Below are 22,697 nucleotides of genomic sequence, written 5' to 3'. Positions count from 1 at the left end.
GATTTCTAATTATATTTTTGCAATTACCATGGGAAGCTGAATTAATTTCAATTAACTGTAACAGCTATCAAAACGAAATTCTGGTTAACAAAAAATTCTAAGCTTGGAGGCCTTTGTAAATATATCCGCTCCATTAGTTTTTAAATTTGTTCACTTCATCAGAAGCTTTGGTAAAGGTAGTCGTGCATACTCATTGGAATTGAAAGAATCAGTTAATAAGTTGACGTAGTTCTAGGGTGTATTTTTACATTTTTCGTTTACCCCAAATCTCTTTTCTTGTATTTTTGCATGCACTTTTAATTCGCCCACTATTAATTTAGTGTTTTAACAGATTTTGCGAAAGATCTTTATTTCCGAACAAGTTTTTTGATTGTTTTGTTTTTCTTGAAATACTGTGCAGCATTTAAAGGAGCTGTAAATTACGTGAAAAACGGACTCCAAACTAATTTGGCGTTAAACCAAAATTTATACGACATTTTTTTTTACGTAATTCCAAGCCTACTTTATATGAATTGACTTCTCATAAATTTGGTAGTTTTGTAATTTTGTATACAGAAAAGCTCTCAACACTCGCTATTTAAGAATAAAGTAGTAAAAAATGCAATTGCCGACATACAGACAATTCCTATGAAAAAAGGTATAAAAAATGTTGCATATCTCAAAGGGAAACTGTAGAAGTATTTGCGTTTATAGTCTCTGTAGTCTTTTATGTAGTTTCTATGTTAAATTTTTAAGAGAAGACCTGTAATTAAATTTTACGACTACTAATTTTATAAAATATTTTAACGCTCTAGTGACCTAACAAATGCATTGTTTTTCAAATTACCGCAAATAACTGTAAAAACGTGACTATTTTGACGGAGATAATGAATTAAAATATTCTCAGATAAGTATTTTAACCGTTTTTCCCCACTTTTCCAAAAAGTGCACAGGTACTTAATTTGAAAATCAATTAGGCTATGCAAAATACTTTGAGTGGGAATGCAAAAAGCGTTGGGGGTTTTGGGGTCCTAGTATTTTCACCTGGAACTGGTTTCATTTTGCTCTTAGACAGTGACCCTAAAATTTTGTACACACTTTTATTCAATCATAGCTGTATTTAGTCGACAAGCGCTGTATTACTTTTTTACGCTTTGATTGGAAATGCGCCATTCATCTCAAACAACCGTTGCCGCAGTAAATCGAGTGCTGCTTCAGTGTTCACTGCAACAGCATTCAAGCTCTGTTAGCTGCCTAGTAGACTGATTTCACTACCATCGGCAACACCATCAAAATAGAATTACACCCAACGCCAATGAGGTATGTGAACCAGCAGTAAGCCATGGCGGATACGTAACTATGCAATTTGTAAATCACACAACGACTACTGACCTCTCACTGACTAACCCTTCACTTTTAGGGTTGTTACCCAGTATTCGCGCAAATTGTGTGTATATGTATGCAGGTGCATGATGCGATGGCAATTTCATTTTCAATTTCCCGCTTTTAACTAATGTGATTATAATAATTTCCTCTGGCAGATAACGAAGGGTACACATGAATATGTCTATGTAAATACATGCCTTTGTAAGTATGTTTGGGTTGGTAGAAGACGACGGCTTGCAGCGCTTGATGTGATGGAAGCACTGCCATTTTCATTTTTCTCTTAGTTGTGATGATGAGCGAAGTGCTTTAAGGCTGTTCAGCTGCTATTTGTTAGCAAACCAGGTCTTCTTTTAGGAGAACATTTTTCAAATATAGCGCCAACATACTTGCTTACAATTAGGTGCAGCTTTTGCACAACATCAGCTTGAAGTGAACGCTATAAGAAAACTCCGCACTGGTCGTAGATGCAAATACAAATGCAGAGATGAATAACTTTTTAGCCATACTGACAAATGTGGACGCTTTAATCTCGTGAAAATGCCGCCCTGCCACTCAGCCATTCTCAAGGGTATCCATCATGATCCTTCAGAGTGACATTTGAAATTAAAGTCAAGTGATTTTCACTTCCAAAGAGCTTAGGAGCGCATGCATATGCAGACGTGTATATGTGTGTGTGTGTTAGTAAATTACTGTTTGTGTGTGTATTTATGTGCGAATCGTTATTTCTCATGTCCTTTCCAACTGTCTGTTGATTATTATTTTTTCCTTTCTCTGTATCCTTTGCCAACATTGCTCTCAAGGTGCTGAGCAGCGCAACCAAAGTGCTTTCTGCCGCTTGGCTGCCACATCATGTTATCCAACGTTGAAGGTGTCTAACACCAGCCAAGCCCACTTGATTACCAATTGCAAGGCTTCAATTTGTGTCATAGTCAGCGCGTCGCTGCACTTTGCAGAGAATATATCTGGTTTTATTAGATTTTCCAAAACGGAAATAAGAATTTTCATATTCATTACAGTATTTTTTATATCTATTTATAATTTCCTTATATTTCCACACATATATTGCGTATTAAATTACAATTGACGTGGTAAATGCAGTTCCTCAGGTAAAACTTAAAATTAATTTGTTGACGTAGCGAAATATTTTAAGGATTAAATTTCTATAACTAAGATTATATCAATAAATAAAATTATTTACGTCGACGGTTATAGAAATCTTTGGCAGCCTGCTCTGTCCTACTCGTATAAGCTCAAAGGCTTAAAAGGAGTTTGCTAATGAAGCTCATGACTGTAGAGAAAATGAAGACAGAGCAATTCATTTGATGAAAATGAAATTTTTATCACAAGCATGCCCAAGTCTACACACCAAACCGAATCTTGCCTAGCATTTTATTTAATTTAACGCACCGATTCCGGTGGACCTCCATACTCAATAGCAGCAGAAGCGCTGATACCTTTGTTAAACTGCCAAACTTGTTTCTGTACGCTAGACAGGGACTGCAGTCGAAATCGTTAAAAAAGTGTTTAGACACTATTAATACAATTTTTTTATATCCTCGGTCACTCCGCTCGGAGGCATAAGGCTTTAAGACTCTTTCACGGTACACAGTTCTAGGCTATTGTTTTGCTCCATCCCATGCGATGTCGGCATCTTCAATCTCGTGCAAAATCGACCTTCTTCAAGTATTCTTTGGCCGACCGCGAACTCTGCTCTCTTCCAGTCCAGGGCCGTTCACGTGAGGCCATCTGGAGGTTTCTAAGCGTGTGATCTATACATCGCCACTTTTTACGTCTGATGAGCCAGAGGATGGGTTTCTCTTTCGATGATCTCCACAGCACGTCATTGCTGATGATGTTCGGCCAGAATATGGTAGAGATGATGCGAAGGCATTTGTTGACGAAAGATTGTATGTAGCCTATGTGTGGTGGTGTTAAAGACCAGCTATATTTCATTTCCGTACAACAATACAGATTTCACACATGAGCTGAATATTCGCAGAGAGATTTGCGAACTCGCCCATACTGTATGCATTCGTCCGAACACCACCCTTGCTTTGTTTAGCCAAGAGTTGACATCTTCATCTGCTTCCCCGTCTGTAGTGATAATGCAGCCAAAGTAGCAGAAGCCTTAGACAAATTCCACCGGATACCCATCAACCATTATGGGTGTTGCATTATGGTAGTTGACTCTCATAGCCAATGTTGACCTCCAGTCCGACGGTACGTGCCAGCGTGACTCGTCCGCCTTCGCTTGGATATCATTGAGTTTGTGAGAGTCCAGGTCCTCAAGATGTCTGGTGAAACTCCATACGATGCCTCTTTTGTGCAGAATCAATTGGCTCATAACGCTGTCTAGGACGATGAGGAAGATAAGAGGTGACAGGGGACAACCTAGCCTTAAGCCTGCGTTGGTGGTGAATAGGTTGTTGATGTTGCTATTGAGGAGCACTGGCAGGCCAGAGTTCTCGTAAAGGGCTCTAATGAGGCGGATTATCTTAGCGGGTACTCCCTTTCTACTCAACACCAGCCATATCAAGTCTCATTTGATTGTGTCGAATGCCTTCTTGAAATCGACCAATATTCCATATGACACACAAAAAAAATGTTTGCACACAATTCATTTTGCACGAAAATTTAATAAAAAATCACAAAAAATATCACCAAGAAGAAGACGCTCAAAAACAGTTTTAGCTCTCTTGTTTATTACGCTTCTCTGTTTTTTTAACACCTAAAATCTTAAAAATTGCGTAATCAGTAAAAAAATCCTACCATCAGCATTATTTCATAAATTCTCAACTCTCGCAATGGACTCACCATCCTGGCCGCGAATTTTCATATTAGGTATCCATGCGATGAAAGTTGGCACTACTTTGATCTTCTTTTACAGCAACTGTCTGTTGCTTATACGAGACATAAGAGGCTTGGACAACTAGGCTCACACTTTTCTGTTATGCTAGAGGAAATAGAAGGCTTGGATACTGCTTGCAACAAACTTGAACGAAAAAAGTGAAGAATTGGTAGAGCAACTATGAAAAAGGAAGTGGCTTAAAAGAAAGGTATACAGGCTATCCATGAGTATTTCATGTCGCCTTCACAAGAAGGCTCAAATCGTGCATGAAAAATGCCTACGCCCGTACCAGTCATGGCCCTGCTGAAACCCGCTGATGTCTCCATCAGCCCAAAATCCACACCAAACAGTAACTTTTTGTGAAAGCATTGATGAAACTGGTGAACTTTGTATAGATTGGACTCGTCTTACTTATCGAAGTTTTATTTTTTTCATATATTCATTCATCTGAAACTACTTCTTGTCTTACTTACTTACTTAGGTGGCCATAACAACCCGTTACCGAGTTACGGCCGACCTCACTAGCTCTCTCCAGGCGCCTCTGCTCCGCGCGCGCCTTCTCCAATTCTGTACACCAAGCGAGCATAGGGTTTCCTCCACCTGGTCTTTCTACCGGAGCAATGGTCTTCCTCTGTGTCGGCTCCCTTGGGCTTCGCCCTTGAACACCTTCTTTGCTGGAGCTTCTTCATCCATACGCACGACATGCCCTAGCCAACGCAGGCGTTAGATGGTGATGCGTTGAAATACGTCAATGTCGGCGTAGAGCTCATACAGTTCGCGGTTCATTCTGGAACGGTAGTCTTCGCCAACGCGCACAGGACCAAAGATCTTACGAAGAACTTTTCTCTCGAACACCCCAAGGGCGACTGCATCGCTTTGTGACACTACCCATGCCTCTGCGCCATAAAGCAACACGGGTATGATGAGCATCTTGTAAAGTGTCAGTTTGGTCATGCGAGAGAGGGCTCGACTACTCAATTGCTTACTTAGCCCATAGTAACACCTAATAGCCAGAGTGATTCTCCATTTGATCTCCAGGCTGATATCGTTGTTGCTGTTAACGGCGGTGTCAAGATAAATAAATAAATACCACTTCGAAGGTATAGTTGTCCGCAATGACGTGCATTCCTGCTTCTCGTCGCTAAAAATCGTTTCTAGTTCAAATTTAGGATTCACTTCCAAGCGTTTCGAAGCTCAGTTAGCCAATAAGCGATAATGTTTATGGGTGATAACTTTGGACTCCTGACTCGGTTGGAACTTGTGCAGTTGCAAGTTCAAGTCTTGATCAAAATTCTTCTAGTTAAAGTCTGAAAAATGTCGAGTTCTTGTACTCGACATTGATTTGCCTATCTTCGGTTATCCTGTATATTTACACAGACAGCAGCGATTGCTCTCAGCTGATTTAGAAATGGAATGTTTTCGTATTGAGCAGAGTAAAGTAATTCTCTCACATTTTATCAGAATGATTACCGGATTTTTTTAACATTTCTCTGATATCATAAGCACAAAAAGAATTATATGGAAGCTTACAAGTCTTTGCATTCGTAATAAGTCGGGTTTAGTGATGCCACTTTTATAGAGTTCAAGTAAATCGAACCATGAATTCAGTAATTTGACTTAATATTTGAAGAAATATAAACTGAAGATCACCGTTGACGCATATATTTCTACCTGACTACATTCGGTTAACCGAGTTCAGAAATTCTACTGTAAGCATGAAATATCAAATGAGAGAAAAAAATTCTCTAAAAGTGATCAACTATCAGCTGTCAATAGGGAAATACATCTTCCCTCAAAAAGCTTCTAAAGACCAGCGTCAAAATGTAACTTTCACTCTTATACATATTTGGTAAATTAAAAATCCCTTTCCAGCTTACTAATAATAAGAAAGCAATCGGCACACAAATTTAGTCACCCCCCACATTAGTCACAAAAATCGATGCAAGGAGAAAATACAATGTCTGCTACTCGAAATAAAACTAGGCAAAAATCATAAAAATGTTGTTTCAAAACAAAATTTTTTCTCTGAAAACAAAAAAGCCGCAAATGAATAAAAAACGTCTGTTGACGACTGTTGCACACGCCATTAGCGCATGCAATAGCTGTATAAAAAGAAAATAAAAACTAAAAGTCACTCATATACTAAAGGCAAAAACGTGCATTCATTTGCACGAGCCGGCACCTCCTTACCAACCAACACTCGCTTGCCTTTCGTTGCTTTACGACGCAGGAGTGTAGACAGAAATTGCAAGAAATACTCGCTGAAAGAAGAAAAAATTGTGAAATTGAAAAGCAGTGGTAAAGAAAAATCAAATCGAATGCGCTTGATTGCAACGTTTGCTGTTAATGCTTCATTTCCTACCGCATTCGGGTGTAGGAGCCTGGGTGCGCTCAATGAAACAGCGTAAAGCAAACAGCAGTAACTGTAAAACGTTTGGTGCACGGGTTCACAAGGTGGCCGAGTAAAAGAATTAAGGAAGGCAATCGTGTACGAGTATATGAAATTGAAATTCATACTCAGAAACTATTTTGTCCATGAGTTAAGGCAAGAACTAATTGAATATCAACAGATTCACTAGATTTGGCTCCTAACGGCTAAAAGCTCCTTAGAAACTTGAGATATTTTTTTCGTGGAAAGCATTTTTTGTCGAAAAAAGTTTATTGGAGCAACTTGAGAGTTAGTATAAAGTGTATTAATTAGCTATAGCTCTGGCACTAATGGGCAAGTTTGAAATTTTAATATTATATAATTTTTCAATCAGAATTTGGTTCATTCTCCAAAAAAGAAGTCATGTTAATAAAAATTTGAAACCTTTAAAAAAAAATTACCTTTCAATTAGAAAAATTTCGAGTATGCGGCCACCGTAGCCGAATGGGTTGGTGCGTGATTATCATTCGCAATTCGCAGAGAGGTGGTTGGTTCGAATCTCGGTGAAAGCAAAATTAATAAAAAAAAAAAACATTTTTCTAATAGCGGTCGCCCTCGGCAAGCAATGGCAAACATCTGAGTGTATTTCTGCCATGGAAAAGCTCCTCATAAAAATATCTGCCGTTCGGAGTCGGCTTGAAACTGTAGGTCCCTCCATTTGTGGAACAACATCAAGACGCACACCACAAATAGGAGGAGGAGCTCGGCCAAACACCTAACAGAAGTATACGCGCCAATTATTTATTTTTTTTTTTTATGTAGTTTTATAGCCCATTAAATTTTTTCGTAATAGAATGCAAGTCTTCGGAAGATTTTTGGACTTTTGCACGTTAGCAACGCCGCCTATCGCAAGCGCTTAAACAATGAACTGTATGAGCTGTACGGTGACATAGGCATAGCGCAGCAAATACAGATCCAGCAGCTTCGTTAACTGGGGCATGTCGTCTGAATGGATACAAACGCTTCGGCTATGAAAGTATTCATGCCAATCAAGAAAAAAGTTCAAGTCTCAAGTGGCTAAAAAATTTCGTGATATTTGACAATTTTGTTTTTTAGTGGCGAATTTTTTTCAATTTGTTTTTTGTTTTTTTAACACTTATATGTACATACTCGTAAATATAGGCATCACGTATGCTGGAGTTACATGGAGGAACTTTTCTCTTACATCGAAGCAAAAGCAAAGACTGTCGGGCTTCCTATCAAAGCCGATAAGACCAAATACATGAAAATGGCACGCGATGTTAAAAGGCGGAAGACTGAAAATATTACTATTGAACAGTAAATTTTTGGAACAAGTAGAAAGTTTCAAGTACTAAAAAGATCTAATTGTCGCACCAAGCAAAGCTTTCTACGCCAAACTGAAACCATTAAAATCGAGACTATTCTCGCGTAGCTGGAAATATTTTTCTATTATATATATTATTTACTACTGTGGGCCAAAAGTAAGTTGAATTTGGTTGTAAAATGAAAAATCTTTATTTATTCTTGTAAATCAATTTCATCCCCTTCAAAATAATCCCCTCTCGATGAAATACACTAATGCCAACGATTTTTCCAATCCCCGAAACATGCCAAATAGTCCATTTCCGGTATAGCCATCAGCACCTTCTTCGATTCTGCTTTTATCTCCTCAATCGACTCGAAACGCGTTCCCCGGAGTGGTCTCTTGAGTTTTGGGAATAGCCAGAAGTGACACGGAGCCAAATCAGGCGAATACGGTGGTTGCGGAACGATATGCGTGGAATTTTTGGCGAAAAGGTCACGAAGAACGAGTGCAGTGTGAGACGGTGCATTATAGTGATGCAAAAACCAAGAGTTGTTGGCCCATAATTCTGGTATTTTTAGACGAATTGCTTCACGTAAACGACGCATAATGTAAATCCCGTAATGATGCATTTGAGCTTGTTCTGATAGTCTGAAAGCATTGTTACACACACATCAACGCGACGACTTTTTTCCAAGAAATTGAGAGTTTTCGGTATCAAACAAGATTTGACTTTTCGTAGGTCTAAATGGTCTTTCAAAATGGTTTTCAAGGATCCTTCTGATATTCCGATCATATCAGTAAGGTCTTTAACAGTCAGCCGACGATTTTTGAGCACTAACTCCTTCACTTTATTGACGTGTTGGTCATCTGTTGACGTCGATGGTCATCCGGAGCGCTCCAAGTCATCAACACGTTCTCGACCCTCTTTGAAGTCTTTGTACCACTTATAAACATTTTTCTGCGACATGGTCGAATCACCAAATGCCTTCTGCAACATGCTAAACGTTTCCGCAGCCGAAATTTCATTCCGCAAACAAAATTTGATGGCACTTCTCTGCTCAATCAAATCAGATTGGTAAACACAAGCGTAAATATTATATATTACTGATAATGACATTCACATGAAAGTTGGCCCAGATGTTATTAACAGTGCTGCCAACTAATGAAAAAAATAACTAGAGCGAAATTTTAATCCCGCGAAGTTTGACAAATAAATTCACCTTACTTTTTGCCCACAGTAGTATATTAGTTGTACAGTATTTACAAAACAATAATAAAACCAGTTTTAACGTAAGCTGTGAGTCATGGGCAATGTCAATCGAGGATGGACAAAATCTTCGAACTTTCGAAAGAAGAGGCTTGCGAAAAATGTATGGTCCAATCCAGGTTGAGGATTATTGTTACAAAGGGTGGTTAAGTTTTAAGGGCCGGTGAACCACACCTAAACGTCAAGTTTTTTTCTGCATTTCATTTCACATTTTTCAATTTCAGACTAACTCAATTTGAATCATGGAAAGATATACAATCGAGCAACGCGTTAAAGTTATTCAGTTTTATTATGAAAACGAGCGTTCACATCAAAATGCATATCGCGCACTTCATCTTAGAACGATGAGCTGCTGCAGATTTGCATCAGGGCAGACGTGAATTAAGTTTGTCAAAACTGAATGACTCCACTGGGTTAGGTTATGTCATGCGCTTGAGTAAGGAACGTCACCCAAAACTCCTTATTGCGCACTGGCCACTAGACGCAACGCTGGCTCGACCACGTCATCGAAGGTATCAAAAAACTTCAAATACATAACTGGAGGTCTACTGTCTTGAATCATGTAACTCGGAGAAGGCTAATTGATGAAGCCAAAGCTCACCCCGAGTTGTAATGCTGCCTGATGGTTATTGTACAGACAAACTCGTTTGTTTGTCCGGCGGCAATGCTGAGAAAAAGCGTTATAATTCAACGAACTCCAAAAGTGTACTGTTTTATTTTGAATGTAGGTTTGCTTATATACATACACATATACTTAATTCTAAAGGTTCTAATTCTAATTTGGTCCCCTTTAATCACCTGATGTTCAAGGTTGGTACCCTTTAATCACCTGATGTTCAAGGTTGCGGGAATGCAATGCAGGGGCGGATCAAGTGATGCGGTCAAAAGGGCGCTCATAATATGACTAATCATGTGCAGGGGCGGATCAAAGGATGCGGTCAAAAAGGGCGCATATAATGTGACCAAACATCCCGGGCCCGTTGAAATGTATTTCAAGCAGGTAGTACAGCCATTTTATGACCCAGAATTGAAGACGTAGTAATGCCACCAGTGCTTTAGCACCTGCATGGTAATGAGTGATGTGTGAATGTCGAATATAGAGCTCCACGAAGTGGCATTTTCCTGGCAATATGATAGGATGTTTCTGAAAATCTGCCAAATCTGCTAGCTCAAGACGCCCACCAACTAGTAGTAGACGAAAACCACCATGAATCTGCAGAAACGGGTTGAGAAATTTAAGTTGCCCAGATATTGTTTTGTTTTGATTGATCAGCAGTATTTCGTCAGCGAAGTGCTGTTGTTGCACATTCCAAACAATGCACCACAGCGCTTGCTTCAAATCTTGAGGCGATAGAGTTCCTTTGTCTAGGTGAGTTTTAAGCGGCCTGCTTGTTAATTGATGAAAACGAAATAGCCAGGCTACAACTCGTAAGCAATGAATGTATGTACTGTTTCTCTCAAGCACCTTCAAAATGTAGTTTTCTTCGATGACTGCTTTAAAAGCTGACTTACGTTTTTCTCGAGAAACTTCTTCCATATCGAGTTGGCCACGTTGATTGCTGGGCCAGTTTTCGGGTTCAAGTTGTAAGAATGATGGTCCTGAAAACCAAATTGAATTGTTTAGTTCAAGTGCAGTACAGCCTCGTGACACGATATCAGCTGGGTTGCACTTTGTTGGGACATGCCGCCAACTTGCATCTGCTGTGAGATCTTGAATCTCTGACACTCGATTACCGACGAATGTTGATAGGGTAGCTGAGTGCAGTTCAAGCCAATGTAGCACAATTTGTGAATCAGTCCACAGAAACACAGTGGTGTTGGCGTTGAATAGAGGTTTTATTTTTGCTAGTAGACGTGCCAACAGCAAGGCGCCACACAACTCGAGTTTAGGTAACGATTGCTTCTTAATTGGAGCTACACGCGACTTGGCAGTCAAAAGGGTGACAGTAGGTTTACCTTTTGTTGATTTCGAGCGAAGATAAATAGCACAGCCATAGGCTCGAATTGACGAGTCACAAAACCCATGAATTTGTAAAGAGTTTTGATTTGTTGATCCAGAATACCTTGGAACTGAGAGCGTACTCAGATGAGCGATGTCCTCGAGAAATCGTTCCCATGCCGTTTGTAGGTTCTGCGGCACCGACTCGTCCCAATTCAGCTTCAAAAGCCATATTTCTTGTAATATGATCTTTGCAGTAATAATAACCGGAGCGAGAAGTCCCAAAGGATCGAAAAGCGCTGATGCAATAGATAAGATTGATCTCTTAGTTCCACGTCCATTCACAGGTTGTTTCGACTGAAAAGAAAATAAGAAAATATCTCGTATTTGATCCCATTTTATACCTAAAGTACTCGTTGTAAAACTTTCGTCGATATTTAAATCTTTCATGGTGTCATCTTCTCGAAATTTATGGTGGTTTGAATGCCACTTCGCCAAGGGGAAACAACCACGCCTCAGTATCTCCGTGACTTCGTATTTGATTCGCGATAGCTCTGCCAGGGTATCGGCACCGCATAAAAGATCATCAACGTAGAATGACGTTTTAATTGTGCTGGCACCGAGCGCATACTCCGATTCGTATGCATCAGCAATGTAGTTTAGGCTCTGTACAGCGAGATAAGGAGCGGACGCCGTACCATATGTTACCGTGTTTAACTGGTAAGTGCGTATTTCATCGTGGGGCGTACTTCTCCATAAGATGTATTGGAATTTGCGATCGTTTTTATCCACCAAAATTTGCCTATACATCTTTACGATATGAGCAGTAAGTGTGTAACGATATAATCGAAACCGTAGTAGCAAGATGTATAGATCGTTCTGCAGAGTAGGACCCACAGCAAGAATATCGTTGAGCGATCTTTGGGTTGTACTCTTGCAGGAGGCGTCGAATACTACCCTGAGTTTAGTTGTTGTGCTAGTTGGCTTCAGGACGTAATGATGAGGCACATAGTAATGTGGATTATCGAAATTTACATTTTCAACGATGCTCATATGCCCAAGGCGGGAATACTTTTCCATAAATGCGATGTATCGTTGGTGAAGGTCAGGACAGCGCATTATACGCCGCTCCTGAGCAATAAATCTTCGAAGTGCAGTTGCGTACGACTGGCCAAGACAATGAGGGGCCTCTTTAAACGGTAGCTTGACAACAACTCTCCCCTCTATGTTTCTCTGCACGGTTTGCATGTAACTTTGTTCACAATTCCTTTGCTCAGTGGTCCACATGTCTGCCTTTGATGGTTCATCCAGCTTCCAGAGGCGTTGCAAATTGGCATCCACTGATTCCTCAACTGACAGTAGGCAAATTGATGACGAATTCTCTATAGGTCGTTGATATCGGCCAGAGACGACCCAACCTAATAAAGTCTTCTGTAGTGACGGTAACCCAGGTGCTAACTTTATTTGCCCAATAGACAGGATGTCGAAAAAGATTTCTGTGCCGATGAGTAGGTCTACACGTGTTGGCTTGAAGAAATTTTCGTCGGCGAGTTCAATGTTAGCCGGCAAGTTCCAAGATGTGATATTAAATTCAGCCTCTGGCTGATAAGCGATCTGCGAGGTAACATGGAACGATAATGGTGTCTCATAGTCACACATTCGAGATTTGACAGTGGCTGATGTCTTGTGTTTGATGTTTGTTACCGAGTCCCCAATGCTCTGGATTTCAGCGTGGTGCCTTTCCCTTGGGAGGCGTAATTTTCGGGAAAACTCCTCGGTAATAAAATTTACTTGGGAGCAGGAGTCGAGTAGCGCTCTACCCAACTGAAAACAGCCAGACGCATCTCGGATGAGTACCACTGCAGTTGCTAGTATGACTTGGTCTTGTGGCGATTTTTCTTGATGTGTGTGCGCAGCTGCAGTACTTACAGGTTGCGTTGGTTGCTCAAGTGATGATGTAGGAAGCGATACTGACTGCATTTTGTTTGAAGTAGGAGCACGATGAAGTAGGCTGTGATGAGAACGAGCACAATGTTTACATCTGAATGCGGACGAGCAATGTGCTAGTTGGTGTTTATTAGACAAACAATTTAGGCACAGACCTAACCTTTTAACCTCGTTGAAGCGGTCAGCAATCTCCATTTGCTTGAAGCGAGAGCAACTGCCAATCAAGTGATCTGAATTAGAACATAATGCGCAAGAGCGATTTGTACATGAAAACGAATAACCCTTACGTGGCGGCTTGTTCCTGTTTTCCTGTTTGTAGCTGGATTTTCCAGAATCACCAAACGAGAGGGAGCCCGATGCTGACTCTAAAAACTGGCAGCGTCGTTCAAGAACCTTTGCGCACTGTTCCCAAGATGGTAGCGATGTGAAGTCTAACGACTCCTTCCACTTTCTTTGCGTTTCTTCATCAACCTTGTCCATTACAAGGTGAATGAGCAGTAAATGCGAAATGTTTTTATCAGAGCCGATTGACAACAGCGAACTATAAAGTGCAGACACGTTGTCGACCAAACTTTGTAACTGAGAAGCACCACCTTTTGCAGCAGAAGGCAGCTCGAATAACGACTTGATGGTTTCCATGAAGATGAGCGTGCTATTGTCGTAACGGGACTTTAATCTGTCTAATGCCTTTGAGTAGTTCTCGCTGGTGATTTGGAACGCCTTCACAGTCTCCAAGGCCTGTCCTTGTAAACAATTGAGGAGATGGTTGAACTTCTCAATATTAGACAGCGATGACTCATTTCCGATGACGTGCATGAATGATGCGATGAAATTTTTATATTCTGAGTACCTTCCACAGAATACGGGTAATTTTAATACTGGTATTTTTGAATGCGAAACAGGAATTGCTGCTGTTGATTCACGGAACGTTGAGTTGTGTTCATCTTCACCGAGCTGCATTTGGATGTTTGAACGGATGGTGACGTAGAGGTCTTCCAGGTCACCCCGACCATTGTCTTCTGGATCGAGCTTCTCGATTTGCGTTTGATAGCCCAACCCCTGCTTAAAATAGGAATCTAAAATTCCGAGTCGACACTTGAGTTCGATGGGCGAAAGTATTTTTCCAGTTTTACTTTCGCTTGTCTCCACTATTGTCCTTATGCGGGACATGTTTTTCCGGGTTAGTAAGCGCTGCTGCTTGACTTCTTCCAGCGACATGATTCACCAAATAAATTTTGCGAAAAGGTATGGATGTGTGATTTGCGAAATAACAAAACGATGAAAATGCTGAGCCGAAAAATATTTGGTGGTTGGTGAATCACTGCAGTAAAACTTAAGTTTTATGCCAAACAGCAAAGTTGACAAAAACCACGGTTGCGAAAAATGTAATTGCTGAACCGATATTTGTTCCGTTATCAGCGATTGCCACTAAAAATTAAGACACACTATATGTATGCCCCACGTTGGGCGCCAGAAAATGTACAGACAAACTCCTTTGTTTGTCCGGCGGCAATGCTGAGAAAAAGCGTTATAATTCAACGAACTCCAAAAGTGTACTGTTTTATTTTGAATGTAGGCTTGCTTATATACATACACATATACTTAATTCTAAAGGTTCTAATTCTAATTTGGTCCCCTTTAATCACCTGATGTTCAAGGTTGCGGGAATGCAATGCAGGGGCGGATCAAGTGATGCGGTCAAAAGGGCGCTCATAATATGACTAATCATGTGCAGGGGCGGATCAAAGGATGCGGTCAAAAAGGGCGCATATAATGTGACCAAACAGTTATGATGATATATACAAAACTGTCTTAAAAATATTTTATTCCACCGAATGTTTTCAACGCAATGGCTTTGAGATACATATTTTCAACTATAGCGGATGTGTATATGGCATCACTCGCATGCTATTGCAACTTTCGACCACTGCGAACTGCATTTTGTGCTCAGACGTGCGTCACTTAAGTTAAATGCAGAAACCCCATTATAGAGTAGAAGAGGTCGCATAGTGCAACGTCCGAGGAATAAGGTGAATAATTTTATTTAATTGCTGTAAAGCTCTTAACTGAAATTTTCATTATCTTTCGTAGAGCTCAGTAATAAGCCTAAAATAAATATGAGTAATCGAATTTAATTCCCGATCAGCAAAATCTCCAACGTTTAAGAAAAGAATTCAACAATCTTTTCGCAATCTTATTCAAACAATATTTGCTATAATTAGAATCCAAATTAAGGTTTTTGGCAATATATCAATACGGAGCGCAAAACAAATGGCTACCCAATTAATTCTATTTATGAAAATTGCTTATCTGGCAGCCTAATTCCCGAAATCTGTTTCGCAACTGTTTAAAAAGTGTGACCCCATTAAACATATGTACAATATATTTCACCCGACTACAAAAACTAATAAATATTTAGATCACGAAGGATTTGCTCCCATATTTTTAGCAACATTCAGCCTTCATTTCAGTCCCCAAAGCCAAACTTTTTCATTAATAATTTTTTTCTATTTACAAATCTTCTTCTTCTTGCTTGGCGCTATAACCGCTTAAGCAATTTTGGCCGAGATTACTGGAGCGTTTGTATCCATTCGGACGATATGACCCAGCCAATCAGCTTTTGGACTTGCAAATTCTATCGGATAGGATGTCTTGTTTTTTCTGTGATATTCATCTACAACATAATTAATAGCAAAATTGTTTGTACGGAAATTTATGAATTGCTTAATTTCATCAACGGTTTTCGAAAGAGTGTTTCAGGTCATTGGGCGAAATGTCCTTCAGGATGTCGGTACAAACCTTTTGGATGGCCTCTACGGACGCAAAACGTTTTTTTTTTTTATGGCCAAATGCAATTTTCCGAATAGGTAGAAATCAGAGGGAGCCATATCAGGCGAATACTGGGAGTGATTGATGGTTAAAATGCGATTTCTAGTCAAAAAATCAGTGACAAGAGTGGATCGATGAGATAGTGCATTATCATGCAATAAGCAAATTCGACGAATGCGATGCAACAAACGCTTCAAAACGCCAAGATAGAAAATTGCATTGATGGTTTGGCCCATTGGCACGAACTCTTTGTGGACAATTCCCTTGGAATCGTAAAAACAAATGAGCATTGACTTGATTTTTTACTTCTCCAAACGCGATTTTTTGGGTAGTGGCTCGTCTGGGGCTTCCATTCGGCACTTTGAGGCGGGCGCATCGAACCAATGTTTCCATAATGTGATTCGAACTATCCATCTGCTGGCATATCATCACATCAGTTACCAAAGCTTCTGCAACTTCCACACAGAATTTGAATATGCACGGGCATCAGCCGTCTCTTAGTTGGCTAAATGACAGTCCAGAGTTTTGTTTACAACCACGGAAGCATTTTGGATTTTAAACGTAATAGTGTGACTGCATTATATTTGGCTGGAAAATCACAACCATCGATTGTCCGTGACCTCGAGGATCTTAAAATAAAATAAAGTTTTTGTTTATCGCACCATTACTCAAAAAACTACAAAGTGAAAAGTGACTTGAGCGAAATCCCCGACGAAGTGCCAATCAAATGGCGAAAGTATTGAAAGTATCTGACCATAGCATCCGCCGCATACTGAAAAATGATCTCAAAGTCAGGCCTTGCAAGATCCAAAAGGCCCTTATCTCACACCAAAGCAGCAAAAAGTCAGACTTGAGAGAGCGAAGGAGTTGCTTCGCTTGGTCGAAAGAGGTCAATTTCCGAACATTCCGAAAATTGTTCAAATTGAGCAATTTGTAAACTCCCAAAACGATAGGGTTTATTTGACCGACCGTTCATACGAGAATTTGAGTCATCGATTGGTTACCAGGAGGCAGCACCCGCCACAGGTAATGGTTTGGGCTGCTGTAACCGCAGATGGGTGCTTTCCAATCATTTTCATCGAGCTTGGCGTCAAGGTAAATGTGAAATATTATCGGGAAAGTATTCTGGAGGTCGCTTTGAAGTTGTGGGCAGACAAAAATTTCGATAGCAGACCATGGATATTTCAACAGGACTTCGCACCGTCTCACAAAGCTCGAGTGAACCAGGAATGGCTTTGGGCCATTTTGAGGAGCAAGGTCCGAACTAAAAGATTACCCAGGCTCGAGGCGTTGAAAAAAGCCATTGTTTGCGAGTGGGCCAAAATACCTGCATGTCACATTCGGGCAGCTTGCGATTCGCTTTTAAACCATAGCAAGGCCATAGTCAAGGCAAAGCCTGGTCATATTGAGCAAAAGTAAATTGATTCTTAATTTTGCATTATTCTCACTCATTTTTTACTTTGAGTTGAAAAAATAAATAAAATAATAAAAAAAATAAATTTTCCAAACTAAATTTATGACATTTTTAATTGGTTACACTTCGAGTGCCGCACCCTGTAATAGCAGTACTAAGTAAGTAAGAAGTTCTTCTTCTTTGCCAGCCTGGCAGTCGGTTGAAAGTAATTCTATCGCTCACTGATACTGGCCGCTGCGTGTGTGAAGTAATTTCTTCTCTCTCTCATTTTCTTATAATAGCATTTTTCTAATATGCTCAGCACCCATTACATGCAGGACCGCTTTCAGTTATGACCCTATTACTTTTGAACACCCTATCTAGATATGTACTTATATATGAATGCGCATATGCATGAGTTTCCTTCACTTGCATCCTCGTAAGAACTCTTCATGCAATATAAAAATATGTATGCACGACCACGCCTTCAGCAAAACTACAACTATAAAGTGCAAGCTGATGTGATGCGCTTCATCATGCGCTTGCTATAGAAAAAATCCAAAAACACACTCACTCATACCCACTGACATCAGGCATACCTGTATTTAGGTATATACAGTTCAGGTTGCTGCTGTTGTTTTAGTAAAGTTGTTGAATCTTTTAGAATCTTTATATTTAATAAAATGTTATTATATGCTTACAAAGAAGAGGTAAGAACAGTAAAACTGATTTAATAGAAGGTATTGTGGTAGCAGTGACAGGTTTTGCAATTTTATGTTGCATATTTTAGGGTGTGCGGACAAGCAGTCATGCAATGTTTTAATGGCATTCACACCTGCCTGCAGTTAAGAGAGATTATGAGAATGCTCCTGTGAACAAACAAATGAAATGAACAGTTGGGACCATATAATAGACTTGGTGTAAAGGGCATGTATATGTGTGGGTAAGTATGTATGTACATACATATGCATGTATGCAGTTTAATCGTAAAATGTGGTATTAAGTAGAAGTTATGATAAATATATGAAAAACTATTTTTTATATTTTATTCCTCTGTTTTTGCTTCTTTTATTTGTTTTCTTCACCAAGTGCTTCGGTTTTTGTCCCTCATGAAAAAAAATAAAATCATACTTTATATACTAACTTTCATGAACAATAGAATAGGTGTGCGATATTTTGACCAGTTCTGGCTATTTCACTTTTATTTATTTAGTGACTATTAATTTTTATAAAAGTTTTACCAACGCATCATACAAAAAAATATATAAATGGTTTCTTAAACATTGTTCAAAAAATTATTAAAATTCTGCAAATTTCCACCAAATTTCAAGCTTTTTAACCAGTGTTTTTTGAATAATTTTTTTATTTTATAGAACATTCTGAAGACTTAAATTTTACACAAAGATCTTTCTATTATTTGCTTATAAGCTCTAATTGACTCAGCTATGATAGTCAAACCACCCGTTTCATAGTCACTGCTCAAGTCGGACCATACGACAGCCCGAGTTGAATGTTTAGTTTGGCAAAAGTTAATGAAATTTTCTATATTAACAATGAGCATTTAGGGCTCAGGGATTTATTTTAACGATCAAAAGTTTCTTGTCTGGAAATTCAGTAAGAATTATTCAAAGACAATTTTTTTACAGATCAAAAAACCATTTTTAATCAGAGCAATGGAGCAACATTTCTCGTTCTTTACGTACCGCCGCCGAAGAAGAAATCGGATTCCGGCGAGCCCGAAAAAACAGTTGGTACGACGAGCAATATCATGCTGCAGCCGAAAGAAAAGGTGCTGCCTATAGAGCCCCGCTGCGATCGGGCGCAACGCGAGCCATGTGAACGACATCCAGGGCATTCTTAAATTATGGAGAGAACGCTTCTCGAACCTATTAAATACTGACAGCTGCGCATGTCACAGAGAATTTGAAGATCCCGCTACCCCAATAGTTGACGACGGAGTTTTCGTTCCGCTACTAGAGCATGAAGAGGTGAGAATAGCGATAACGCGGCTAAAGAACAACAAAGCTGCGGGCGCCGACGGACTGCCGGCTCAGCTATTCAAACATGGCGGCGAGGAGCTGGTAAGGTGAATGTATCAGCTTCTATGCAAAATATGGTGGGATGAAAGCATGCCTGCCGATTGGAATTTAAGTGTGCTCTGCCCAATCCAATAGAAGGGCGATCCTGAAATCTGTGCCAATTATTATTAAAATTTTTTTGGACGCTCGCTTAGACTTTTCAGTTTGTTCATAGTGGTACTGAAGAAACTATCGAATTTTCTCTTTTTTACAATTATTTTGGAACGCTGGAATACATACGAAGGGCGTAGTTTCGAGTCTCCGTGCATGAAACGCCAAAATTATAGAAACAGTTTTTTCTAATGCCTGTCGCCCCTCGACAAACAATGGCAAACCTCCGGGTGTATTTGTCCCATGAAAAAGTCGGCTTAAAACTGTAGGTCCCTTCACTTATGGAACAACATCAAGACGCACGCCACAAATAGGAAGAGGAGCTCGGCCAAACACCTAACAGAGGACTACACGCCAATTATTTATATTTTTTAATGCAAAACTTGCTTCGCCAAACAGAAGAAGAACTTTTATTGAAACACAATATTTGCCTTTATAATACAATATAATCTGATTCATATTACACATCTTTAGATGTGGCTCACTTAAGATATCTGGAGAATATCGCTCAGAGTATTTACTTCACCCAATAAGTGAATAACCAGAAAATGATTTTTATTCTGTTTTTTATTTATTTTTTTTTTTTTTACAAAGAAAATTATATTTGAACCACCTTTTATGTGCCTCAATACCAACATAAATCCCAAGTGCACACTTTAAAAATAAGTGTAAAAACTGTTCAACCATTTCTCGCAGCACAAACAATGCCGCCTCAGCAAAAAACTTCACACAGCAAACGTCCGTTCCCAACCGGTGCTGCTCTCAAGCAGCTCCTGCAACTATGTATCTGTATTTGCTTTCAATGAAGTGAAAAAATTCACACGTTGCGCTAACACTCGAAAACTGGCTAACTATCTGCAAACTATGCACAAAAAAATTAAAATGGAAAAAACTCAAATATTTGGATCGAAATGTTTTCTAAACATTTTCTATTTTTCATTCCCCTTGGCCCACCCGCTTTTATTTCTGGCTCATAAATTGAAATGGTTTTCTCACAGCAGCTGTGGTAGCCATTCCCAAGGATGAACATGACAAAACAGAAATTGCACACGAAAATTAAAATGAAAATGAAAATATACTCGCACATACATACGTATGAAAATGTTTTAGTGCTTGCATGGAAATATGTAAATGACCCTTTTTAATTGGCTGCCGCAGCGCTTTCAATGGTGAAGGAGTTAAGCAAAGTGTATTTAAATGATTTTTTCATACTCTTGTGTTTGCGTAACATGCATATGCATGTGAACGTGCACTTATACATGTGCAAATATTCGACTTAACTTCTGCTTTACTATTTCGATATTTAATTTAGTTTTGTCGTTCATAAATATGCGTGCGTAAGCATTTCGAGCAAAGTAATGGCTTGGGTTACTGAAGCATTTTTTTAGCTAATGTACTAGAGATTTAAAAAGTTCAGTTAATTCTCAAATACTTTTAACAGTACATTAATTTTCACAATAGGGTAAATTAAAAGCACGCGACGTTTTACTTTTGCCACAGTTGATTTAATTGAGTTTCGATTTTTTTATCTGCATAAATTTTTGCTTACTAGTGTTTGACAAGAGAACAAACACTCGTTAACAAGAAAACCATCTGGCGTTTTGAGGTGGCCAGGTCCCTCCATTGTGTGAGAAAAACATCAAGCCGCAAATCTCAAATAGTAGGAAAAGCTCGGCCCAAACACCGATAAAAAGGGTTCATACGCCAATTATAGGTATATAGGGTGCATACAGTATTTGAGAATATGCGAACAATTATGTGGCTTTAAATGAAACAATTATTTTTCTTTTGCTCTTTTTCATTTAATGAAGAGACATGCAGTTATCGTGGCTATAGTTGTCAATCTTCAGGCGGCCAAACATCAGGCGACTATGCAGAATCTGTTGCAAAACGCAAAAAACACAAAGAACGTTCTGACACTATCCGATCTGCAGAATTTACTCAAAAAGTCCAAGCGACCATTAACGAGAACGCTTCAAAAGCAATGAGGGCTCTTGCAAGGGAGCTTGAGGATCTTATCCGTCGAGTTGTCGATGAAGATCTCCGGTCTAAATCCTACGTTTTGCGCAGAAGACAGTTTATGTCAGAGCAAATACGGTAATAGCGAGTTGTCCGATCGAAACCTTTTCTTAACAAAGTTAAACACACTAAAGCGCCTCTTTCAAGGGACATGGTTCCATTTTCGGGCAGTTAACACTGTATTTCTCTGAGTTTTGAACAGATCTATCTATCCGCAAAATAAAGTTTGAGGGTCGTACTTCTGTAATTTTCCAAATACGCAGGATTGGATCGAGGAGAAAATCTGCACCGAATCTTGCACCTCTGTCTTCATTGACGGTTCCAAGATGGAATCGGGAGTTGGAGCAGTGGTTTTCTCTAAATCAGCCAATTATCTAGCTCCTTCAAATTGCCGAATACTGCTAGTGTTTTTCAAGCAGAAGTTTTTCCGATCCTGCAAGCATGCAAAATGCTTAGGGAACGCGGGAGCGAGGGAGATATTAACATTTTCTCCGATAGTCAAGCGGCGATCAAGGCTCTGACGACGCCATGGTGCAAAACGAAATTAGTAAACTCCTGTAAGGAGGAGATCAAATCTCTTGGTGGAGGCAGGCAACATTTCTCTGATCTGGGTTCCAGGACATAGGAACATAGAGGGAAATGAAATTGCTGATGAGCTTGCAGGAAGGGGATAGAATTGGCCTCAGAGACCTCTTAACCGGTCAACGGCATCCCCCTGACAGTTGCTAAAGGGGAACTGTACAAATTAATTCTCAGAAAAGAAGCTTCTTTTCTTCATGAGCTATTTCGACAACCCTTTGATCCCAATACGATATAGGACTCAGAAAGTCCCTTGGACTCCTCGCCATTCAATTTCCAAACTCGTAGCTGTGTTTACCGGTCACTGGACGATCGACGCACACGTGGAAAAGCTAGGGTTACACTTTAACCCCCATTCCAGAAGCTGAGGGGAGCTTTCAGAGAAGGAGACTGTAGAGCAGTTTCTCTGTAAATGTCCGGGTTTGACAGCTAGACGACTAAGGTCACTCGGTGCTCCTTTCTTCGACAGCCTGGGGCCGTGCGCCAACCTCAATCCCATCAATATTCTCCATTATATCAACAGCTCTGGCTGGCTGTAGATATCTGCTTATTGGAGGTCTCATAATGGTATCAAAACGGCGCTTCAGTGCTACTTGAGGAGTGCCAGACTGGCACTTCAACCATTTG

The 22,697-nt window shown here is 39.8% G+C and overlaps 1 protein-coding gene across 1 annotated transcript; it reads right to left on the bottom strand.

Moving 5' to 3' along the window:
- Positions 1-10,344: 10,344 nt before the first annotated feature.
- On the bottom strand, positions 10,345-14,279 carry LOC129252241 (uncharacterized). The gene is made up of 2 exons (XM_054890916.1): positions 10,688-14,279; positions 10,345-10,388 (listed from the first exon to the last, which is right to left on the bottom strand). The coding sequence occupies exons 1-2, from the start codon at positions 14,277-14,279 to the stop codon at positions 10,345-10,347; spliced, it is 3,636 nt and encodes a 1,211-aa protein (XP_054746891.1).
- Positions 14,280-22,697: the final 8,418 nt, after the last annotated feature.

The sequence above is a fragment of the Anastrepha obliqua genome, chromosome 1, assembly GCF_027943255.1.
Source record: "Anastrepha obliqua isolate idAnaObli1 chromosome 1, idAnaObli1_1.0, whole genome shotgun sequence".
Lineage (NCBI taxonomy): Eukaryota > Metazoa > Arthropoda > Insecta > Diptera > Tephritidae > Anastrepha > Anastrepha obliqua.
Note: the sequence above shows the minus strand (reverse complement) of the source record. Positions and strands in the feature narration are given on the sequence as shown.